The following is a 10,135-nucleotide window of genomic DNA, read 5'->3' as shown; positions in this document are numbered from 1 at the left end:
GAGGGCGCGCGGCGCGCTTGGCGGGCCGGTCGTTTGGCGGGAGCTGGCGCGGCGCGCCGGCAGTGTCCCCGTGGCCATGCTGTGCCGTGCTCTGCTCCGCCGCGCCGCCGCCGCGCCCGCCCGTGAGTACCGCGCCTTTCCGCACTCCCTCCCCTCCCGATCCATCCCCGGGTGCCTCCACCGCCGCGGCGGCCGCCTGGCGGCTCCTGGCGCCCGAGCCTGTGGTGTCTGGGGCGCTTACGGTCCGTCTGTCTCGTTGTAGGTCGGTCCTCAGCGCTTCCCCTGCAGCATCTCTTGGAGAGCTACCAGTGCAGCCACGAAGATGACCACCTGTCTTACGGGGAAACCGGAATGCCGGTCCCTCCTTTCGGCTGCACCTTTTCTACAGGTAAAATCACTTTCTGAAACCCTTTTGCGGGGCTCTGCTGTCAGCAGAATTTCTTGTTTTAAAGTGAGCTGCTGGCAGTGTGCTTATTCCTACACACGATAAACATTGGATCGTGGTGCTCCTTGATACACTGATGGAAAGCACTCCCTTAAAGGAGCAACTGCAAAGCATTTATTTTAATGTCTCTCTGTTTCCTGTGTTTCAAGGTATGTCCTCTTGGTGACAGTGTGAGGCTACACAGGTGAAAAACTGGGCCTTGTTCAAAATATATAAAAGCTATAACACGATGGAACACCTTAGGTGGAAATCAGAGGTGGATGGGTGTCACCAGGCCGTTACACATAGCATTTCCCGATGATGGGAGGAAGGAGTAAGCAATGAAGCTCCTGGATCTTTAGGGCAAAACTCTTTCATTCGTTGTACTCTAGTTCTGGCATAAGATTTTATGTTTCTCTAAGGTGGCTTCCTGCTTTTCCAACTCAGATCGTAGAAAACTGAAAGCTATAGATGATATGTACTATGGATACAGAAAACTGTAACTAGAGAACTATTATAGCTGGTGAAACAGGCATTATCTCATAAGTTGCTCCTGGAGCCATTTGATTGCTTATGTATAATCATTCCTGAATGGAACATCTGGAAAAAATGCTTGCCAACGTTTCTGTATTTTAACATTTAGGTTGCTATGTAAATGCTGTTTATTTCACAGCTATATGTTTGCTGCATAACCTGTTCAAAGCATCTGTGGCCCTTCACAAAGAGCATGGGCATGATTATGTATTAGCTACATAATATAATGTGTTTCAATTTGTTTTCAGCCCCAAATTTGGAGCATGTACTGGCAGTTGCAAATGAAGAAGGGTTTGTTAGACTGTATGATACTGAAGCACAGACCACCAACAAGCTCATCTTTAAAGGTAAATGTTGTATACAAGGTGATCTTCATTTGATGTGACAAGTATTGGATTTGCTGGAATCAAAGAAAGCTTTTTGCAAGTCCTTAAAACATAAATGTAAGCAGTACTTAAATCCTTCCACATACTGTGCTGAGTCTTCTTTGCAAAGCAGCAGCATGAATGTGCTCTTGAAACACCAGTAGATGAATTGTTCTATGTTGTTTTTCATGCCTAAGGCAAACTGTTGACAAGATTCCTGATTTCAATGTCTGATGTAATTTAGTTTTCTACAAAATATCATGCTACAATGCACTGAACTAATCTTGGCTTTTGTTTTCTTGTTAGAATGGCAGGCTCACTCAAATGCTGTATTTGATCTTGCCTGGGTGCCAGGGGAACACAGGATTGTAAGCAGTCTTTTCCCATCTAACTTTATTTTTAATGCTTTGGCAACTGTGTACAGAAAATGACTAAAGCTTTTTATTTTTCCCTCTGAAGGTCACTGCTTCAGGAGATCAGACAGCCAAGGTGTGGGATGTGAGAGCTGGCGAGCTTCTTGGCATATGCAAAGGTCACCAATGTAGCCTCAAGTCAGTTGCTTTTTCTAGATATGAGAAAGGTAAATGTTGATATTCCCTGTCATCTGTTTTTTCCTTCTTTTTTCTTCTTGGAAAAGTACTTTCAGGGCTAAAAAGGGGCTTTGGAAACTGACAGGTACAAGTAGCACGGGCCTGAGCAGCAGCCCAGCCAGGAAAGCAAAACTGACTCGTTGGAACTTGATGGTGTCCTGATGCTAAAATCTGCACATTTCTCATCTTGGGCAAAGTTAGGATTTCTACTTCATATATAAATGTCTGAATACTCTTTTCATAAGCTGGTTTCTAGTAGAAAGAAAAAAAAATTAGTAAGAGTGACGGAACTAGTCAAAAAGCATGACAAAACAATGGCCTGAGTTTTGTATTGCCATCCCATGTGTTGGGACAGAAGAGCCATAGATGGCGTTTTACTGCATTCAGTTAATTAAATTAATGCTTCTGGAAGCTAATAGCTTTCTTTTTCTCTCAGCTGTCTTCTGTACTGGAGGCAGAGATGGAAACATCATGGTTTGGGATACCAGATGCAACAAGAAAGGTAAATAAACTTTAGGATGTGTATCAGAAAAGCTTGGGATCTCATGTAAAAGTACTGCTCAGATGGACTTGTTGGACCTGTACTTTTAATTACAACATAGGCAGCACTTCAGGAAGAAGCATAGGATTCTCAGATAACTGTACTGCTTTAGTACTGTAAAGCAATGGAATAGGTATCTCTTCTATGTATAATACATTTTTCCACTTTGCAGCAGTCCCAGATTTGCAGCATGATACACAGGCTGGCTTGATAATTCCCTGTGTTTTGGTAAGGACATGAGGGGATGCATCCTTGTTGGCACAGTACAAAAACAGATGAGATGGGGGACTTCTTAGGTCAAAACCATCTTGGGTGGGGAAGAAAAGCTGGAAAGACTTTTACTGCCAGAGAAGGAAGGAAGACAGTGCAGAAGAAAAAGAGCTTGTGAGTGCTGGCAGCTACTGAATATATTTATAGGGAACACCTATAAATGCAGTATGAGCTCATTCTTCTCTCTGTTTCCTGGAGCTTTTCCTTCCCCAGCTCTTCTCTCGTTGCCTTTTCCCAGTTCCCTGCTCTGCCACAGCAATTTGCTTGCCTGCACTGCCTGAACATGTCTTGCTCTTCCATCTGGCCCAGGTTCCCTGGCTTTTCAAACAGGCAAGTGGAGGAAAAGAGACTCCACACTACTGAAGTAGGAAAAAAAAGTAGAAAAGTTGCATTACTCTAGTAAAGCAGTACATTTCATAAAATGAGAAGTAACAGACAAAAGGCTAAACAGAAAATTATAAAATATAGGGGGAAAGCACTGGAAACCTTCCAGAGAGTGCAGTTCTGCTTGGGATGAGGTGAAACCAGACCAGGATGCATGTGGAAATGAGACCAAGAGTTAATGATTTCCAAAGGCAGCCTGCCTAGATCAGTTTTAGTTTCATAGATTTCATTTAGATGTCATGCTACATTGACATCTGTAATTTTTTGCACCGTGTTCTTCTCACTGGTTTGGTAGGTAAGTAACAATTTTTTTTTTAGAATACAGTAATGATTTTGAAGGTTAGCCCCAGCCACCTTTTAGGACTAATTCCAAGCCGATGCCTGTTTTATTAAGGTGATAACAAAATTGCATGTAAACCACTAATTTAGATGTCTTTGATTTCTTTCAGATGGTTTTTACAGGCAGGTGAATCAAATCAGTGGAGCACACAATGTGGTTGACAAGCAGACTCCTTCCAAACCGAAGAAGAAGAGGCAGAACCTGAGAGGACTTGCTCCCTTGGTGGTAGGTATCTGGGGAACAAACAAAATATCTCTTCTGAGGACAGTGTTACTCACAGAATTCTTCCTAAGTAAATAAAGTGAGAAGTATGTGGTAAATGCTTCCATTTATCTTTGCAGAGATAGGTTTTTGTGTCATGGTCACTTGCTATGGCTAATTTTAGACATTGCTTAGTTTAACAACCTGTGCTATAAAAGCCAGCTTTGGGCAAATACTATGTGAAAATACTTTTTTTTTTTAAATTTTTTTTTTCCCCAGAGAGGAAAGGAGTGGCCAGCATTCCTTTTTTTGAGGGGGAAGCTAGGGTGGGTTGTAATTTTTTTTCCTGTCTTTTTTCTTTGCCCCCTCCCCCCAGTTTAATTTCAGACAAATTACTGCCTTACCTGGAGTAAGATCTGATCATTTTTAATCTATTAAACCTTATGATGAAGGCAACTCTCTTATCTCTGACCTGAAAGGTGTCATTTCAAACTGCTGCCCAAACACTTATCTCTCACTTATCAATTTCACTGGTGGGAGTGTTCAAAGGATTGTTGTGTCCTAAATGACATCTGGTATTTCTAGGTTCTGCCTGGCTAGGAGGAGGTTTTCCCTGTACTCACATGGCCTTGAACTAAGCAGCAAGATCTTGCTGACCTTAAAAGAAAATAAAGTTATTTTTTCTTTTCTTTTTAAGGATTTCCAGCAAAGTGTAACTGTGGTGCTGCTTCAGGATGAGCATACTCTTATCTCTGCAGGAGCTGTTGATGGGTAAGGAGGGAGGATGCCTGCTTTTCTGTCTGTTCTATGTGCTCAGTGGCATAAAAAGATTGGGAGATTTTTTCTCTAAGATCACTCAGTGGCCAACAAGGCTAGAGTTACTGCTAAGTGGAATTAACAGCTATATTGTCAGCTTGCATTGGCTTTACTTCCTTACTGGAGATTGCAGCACTGGACAAATTGTGCATATGTGGTAAATGCTCATTTTAGTGTCTTAGCTATGAAGTAGAACGAGAGCAATTCTTATCTCTCTCTCTATTCTCATGGACCTATGAGACCACACATAGACAGTCTATTGTTAGACAGCCTTTTTTGGGTGTGAGTGGGTGGTCAGGGCCTGGATATGTGTAGGCGTGCTTGAGAAAATGTTGCTTTGAGTTACAAAAGATGAATTCTCTTAGGTGCCAGATCCCTTGCAGCATCTTGGAGCTCAATTGTCTTATTGATTAGCATGGAAATGACCCTCTTGGACCCAATTCTTCAGCAGGTTCTATGTGGTCAGAGCCTTTCTGAGGCACATGAGATTGACTCTCCTGCCTATGGTTCGTGACAGAGGCCTGCTCCCAAAAAGCAAAGAAAAAAACTGAAAGACCTAATTTTTAAAACTACAAACTAAAACTACTTGTCAGAAATATCAGCATGGCAGGAGAAATTTGGAAGTTGGAGACACTCATTCTTTTCTGTTCCAGCGTGATCAAAGTGTGGGACTTGCGCAGGAACTACGCTGCCTTCCGTCAGGACCCGCTGCCCCTCAGGTCTTTCTGCTACCCTGGAACCAGCACTCGCAGGCTTGGTAAGGCACTGGACATGCATTTGTTAGAGTGCAGAGTGAATTTAAGAAGTACTTACAGTGACATTTCTTATCTTTATAGCCAATTGTTGATGCAGACTTGGAAATTCTGCAGGGGATTTTCATTGCCAGTACCAAATTCTCAAGCTGAAGAGCAAAAGTGCCACACTTTTATATCATTGCACCAATGATAAAAACTTGCAAAAGCTTCAGCAGTGCATTTTTGTAAAAAGAGATGAGGGAACAGTAGAACTTTTGATGAAGAACTGATGATACATGAGTAAAATTCGGATTAAACTTTTTTTGCCTTGTATCTTGCAAAGACAATGGACTGGACTGGGTTTTTATAATATCACCTCTTGAAATTGATATTGAAAACAATAGCACACTTGTTTCTCTGCCTCCTTTGAGTCTTTAATGCCTTACAATGCTCTGATGCAACACAGTAATTCCTGATGACTTGTCTAATCAACTGTCTTGACATGGTAATGGTCAGTGTGAGTCCCAGGAACAGGAGGGAAATCCTCAGGGAGGTAGTTCTGAAATAATTTGCCTGCAGGGAAAGATTTTCCTTGAACTTGAATCACTAGCAAGTCAGAGAATGGCTACCAAAACATGAGGATTTCTATTTATTTTTGATCTCTGCTTCTGTGATTGGTTGTTCCTGTTATCTGTTTGGAACTATCAAATCACATGCCTGCTCTGAAGGTGCAATTCCATTCTAAATACCACCCTGAATTTTCATGAGAAAATGTAGATATTATTCTAGAAGCATTTCTTCTTCAGCAAGTGCTCTGTCAAACATAAAAACTTGCCAATGACAATCTCATATGTGTTACAGATCCTTTCCAAATCTCCCTCTCTGGGCATTTCTTTGAGAATGTCTCTTTTCCAAAATTATTTTTTCTTACTAAGAACTTCCCTCTTTGTAGGATATTCTAGCCTGGTTTTGGATTCCACTGGTGCTAATCTGTTTGCTAACTGCACTGATGACAGTATCTACATGTTCAATATGACAAGTTTAATGACCACTCCAGGTAAGCCTGACATCTGTGGAAATAGCTGCAAAAAACCAGATGTTACTGAGTGTAGAAAGGCAAGTTTGTCCCTCTGACATAGAGACCAGGTTCAACACTTAAAAGGAAACCTATTCTATGCTCTTATCTCTAAAGCTATGCAGGAGAGATTCACATTTTGTATGAAGCCGTCCACACAAAATTAACAGCACAAAAACATTTATGAGTGCAGATACTGGTTCACCCAGACAGAGACTGATGGTAGTTTTTGTGTTGGCTCTAGTTATTCAGTGAGGAATGGCTAATCCAGCTGCTACCTGCCTGAAGCAAGTTTGACTCTTCTTCTTACTGGCAGTCACTGATTTGTCAGACTTTTAGATATGAATCCATTGAAAGTGACCACCTGAGGAGTTGTTTTCAGATATTTTAAGGTGTCTTTTGAATTTAACTTCTACCACAGTTTGTGGGAGAAAGGATCCCCAGCATCGTGAAACACTTCAGCCTTTTAGATTCCTTCAGCTCTGCATCTGTGACCTTTCCATGCACAAGATGGCCCAGAGCCTTTGGTGCACGAAGCTGCTTTGTCATAGGCCAATGGTCACTTCCCAGAAAGTGACAGAACTTGTTAGATGTATTCCAGCCAGACACATAATTTATTTTCCATTGCCTTTTCTCAGTCTCTCAGTTAGCAGAAATTAAATGAACAATGTGTCCTTCTGTCTGCTCTTCAGGAAGGCAGTCTGGTGGGTGGGAATACTTCCAGAGCGGAGAAGTGCCACAAGTAGTAAATATTAATAGCTCGGTTGTTGAGGTTAACCCCGGGTGCCACTGCCAGTCTGTGGGAATGGGCTGCCTGGCCTGTCCCCTCGCAGGAGCAGCCTCTCACCAGCGCACCCCTCGGCCTCCTCATGGAGCTGTTGGCCTGTGTGTGCACATTTTCCGTTCATCTCTGCTCATCCAGCCGCAAGGAGTGCAGCGAATCCCGCAGAGGGCAGCGCCTGCCTGCCCTTGTGCTGCTCCTCTCCGCCCTCACCGCAGCTGCAGCTGCTCTTAGCCAGCGCTGAGGCAGGAAATCCTCCCTCTAACAGCACTTGCCGCCTGGTTTTAGAAGGGATTTGCTGTCTGCTGGCCGCTGCACTGAGAGAGCTGTGGGTAAAAAAATCAAGGGATAATTTGGGGTCTTGTAACTCTTACGAGACTGCTGAAGGCAGCCATGTGTCCTTTGCTCGGTAGGTTGTTTCCTTCACAAGAGCCACTGCTAAAACAGGGCTGGAGGAGAGGGGGTCAGCCCTTCCTGGTGCTACATTGGGAAACTTGTCCTTTGTGCCCCAAGAGAAGACAGGACATGGTGCAGCCAGACACTCCAGATCCATCCTTGGCTCTCGTGCCAGCTCTGAGGGCCCTCAGTAGGGGGAATGTCAGCCATTTGAGGTGATTTCAAGGCTTTAGCAAACACTGCCGAGGCTCTAAATACAGGAGAGCATGACTGACAGAATGCAAGTTTTGTTGAGGAAATAAAGCTGCTGGCAGCCGGAGGAAGGAGCAGCCAGTGCCTTTGTTGCCACCTGGGTGGAAGAAGGCCCTGCTGCGGGACTGCCCTTGCTGAAGTGATGGGACGGGTGAGAAACCTGAACCAGAGTAGTGGGGCAGCCCAGGTGATGGCTGAGCCTGCTTGTGATATGGGTCAAGCTAAAGCTTTAATGAAACTGCCATTGCTTTGTTTGGGAAGCCTGAAGGGCTACAGCTGAATAATAAAAACTTCCTGCTGCTGGAGCCCCAGAGCGAGGGAGCAGTGCAACCACTTTCTCCAAAGGACATGTGGCTAGGCAGGAAAAGCCTGTAAGATCAGCCTTCCTTGCATAACTGACTCCAGGGCTGTGGGGCTGTGCATTGAGTGGGGCTTTTATTCTCTTTTTTTTTCCTTTTTCTTTCTTTTTTAAATTTTTTTTTAATTTTCTCTTGACAGTGGCTGTCTTTAGTGGACACCAGAATTCAACCTTCTATGTCAAATCCAGCACCAGCCCAGATGACCAGTTCCTGGTCAGTGGCTCCAGTGACTGCAACGCTTACATCTGGAAGGTGAGGCAGTGGGGGGAGACCCAAGCATGCAGCCTGGAGCTGCTCTTGCTTTTCATGTCCACACAGGACATTCCTTGCCTCCCAATCCTACCCAAAGCAGCGTGGGGTTAGCTCCTGGCGTGTTGTGCTTGGAGTGTGTGTGTTGCTGTCAAGGCTGCGTGTAATTGTTTAATGTAAAACAGCTAACCTCCTGCCATCAGTACGTCTCATCACTGCTGCTTATCGCAAGTTGCTGTTCGTAGTCTGGTTTTAATGGGCATTAAAATGTTCATTCAGTCCTGTTGATTCAGGCAGCTACGACAAGTAGACAGACAGTTCTCCGTTCATATTTAGCAATGGAGCACATTAGCAGAAACCTTAAAGTTTAACTGTTTTAAAGGGCACTCTTGCCATCCACCTCTCCCTCTTCCAGCTCCTGCTTCAGATGGAGCTTTTTCTCATGCTTAATTTACAGTAGTAACGCCTTTGTATTATAGAAAGGGCTCAGCCAGAGCCTTCAGCAAAATTCCAAAGCACTGTCTGACAACTGAGATGCTTAGTCTCTCAGCATCTTGCAGTGACGTGTAGGAAATGCAAATGTCACCAAGATAATAGCAGGGATCTCACAATAAGGCATGCATCAAGTTCTGTTCTCCATGTTCCCCATATGGGAACAGAGTAGATTTACTGAAGTAGAATAGACAGAAACTACAGGTGGCTGCCTATTTCAGTTTTGGGATCATTTTTAGGCGATGTTGACTGGTGTGTCCATTTCACAATGAGTTCAAAAGTAAAATACAAACCTCTCAGAGGAGGGGGTCAGCCTGCTTAGGCTGTGATTTGAGCCTGTAGCCTGTAGCCTCTTTAATTTGGAGAACACTTGTAAGCAGCTGGGTTGCTCCCTCAGCAGAGGCAGGAGTGTGGTAGCATGACTACTATGCCAAGCAGTGTAATTTTAACCTTCCTCGTGTTCTCTGCAAGTTCAGCAAAAATGGCTGCGTGAACTTGAGTTGCACATTCTGCATTCATGTGCTTCATGATACTTTCTTGGCACACAGGCTGGGACTCAGTTGAGAGTATTCAAGGATGTCATTATATCTCAAAATTTAAGCATTTAAGCACATTTAAAATGCATTCATGTACAGAATGCATTATGTTGCTATTGCATATGAGTGACAGATCGTATTGCATATTTATAAAATAAATCATCAGATGACTACTTTTATTTTAATCCCATAGCCATGTTAGAAAGTGGGACTTCCAGTGAATTTGTCTCTTTCAAGATCTCTCATATTCAGAGGCTTCTTAATTTAAATGTTGATAGATTTGACTCTGAAACATATGTATCTTTTCATGGCATGAGGACTTACTATGCAGTGAAAAAAATCATGTTTAGATGTTGCACGAGCAGTTAATAGGTAATGTTGTAAGGAACTTAATGAAGAGCTCTTTCTGTATGTAGAGAGGAATGAAAGGCAGAGGAAGACCTTTTCCACTTAGATTATTTCTTTGAGAAACTAGCAGAGAGGTTTTTCTCCACAAAGATGGTACCTATCTAAGGTACCTTCCTGGAAATAAAAAAATACTGTTTTTAGACATGGACTTCTATTGTTCTTTCAGTCCTTTGATATGGATCACTCCAAGGTAACCATATTAAGTTATGCTTTGGTTTGTCCCATCCTGGAATGTCCATGCTTTTGTGTCATATGGTGCATAAAAACATAGACACCATTTTAATGCTGGATCTTGAAGATGGATGTAACAGCTGTTTCCAGTGAGTAGAGTAACTAAAAAAAGGCTCATTTCCTAGGTTTCTCTTTTTAACTTTTCCACAATAGGCCT

General features: G+C 43.2%; 1 protein-coding gene across 1 annotated transcript in view; it reads left to right on the top strand.

Moving 5' to 3' along the window:
• Nucleotides 1–13: 13 nt before the first annotated feature.
• DTL (denticleless E3 ubiquitin protein ligase adapter) overlaps nt 14–10,135 on the top strand; it is a 23,413-nt gene continuing 13,291 nt past the window's right edge. Inside the window, exons 1-11 of the mRNA XM_085054864.1 lie at nt 14–122; nt 263–388; nt 1,207–1,305; nt 1,630–1,691; nt 1,783–1,903; nt 2,350–2,415; nt 3,558–3,673; nt 4,347–4,420; nt 5,119–5,222; nt 6,152–6,256; nt 8,202–8,314. Of these exons, the coding sequence (XP_084910990.1) occupies nt 77–122; nt 263–388; nt 1,207–1,305; nt 1,630–1,691; nt 1,783–1,903; nt 2,350–2,415; nt 3,558–3,673; nt 4,347–4,420; nt 5,119–5,222; nt 6,152–6,256; nt 8,202–8,314 (1,032 nt within the window). The 5' untranslated portion in view covers nt 14–76. The remainder of the gene's footprint in view (nt 123–262; nt 389–1,206; nt 1,306–1,629; nt 1,692–1,782; nt 1,904–2,349; nt 2,416–3,557; nt 3,674–4,346; nt 4,421–5,118; nt 5,223–6,151; nt 6,257–8,201; nt 8,315–10,135) is intronic.

This window comes from Lichenostomus cassidix, chromosome 3 (genome assembly GCF_008360975.1).
Source record: "Lichenostomus cassidix isolate B80296 chromosome 3, HeHo_3.0, whole genome shotgun sequence".
Classification (NCBI taxonomy): Eukaryota; Metazoa; Chordata; class Aves; order Passeriformes; family Meliphagidae; genus Lichenostomus; species Lichenostomus cassidix.
Note: the sequence above shows the minus strand (reverse complement) of the source record. Positions and strands in the feature narration are given on the sequence as shown.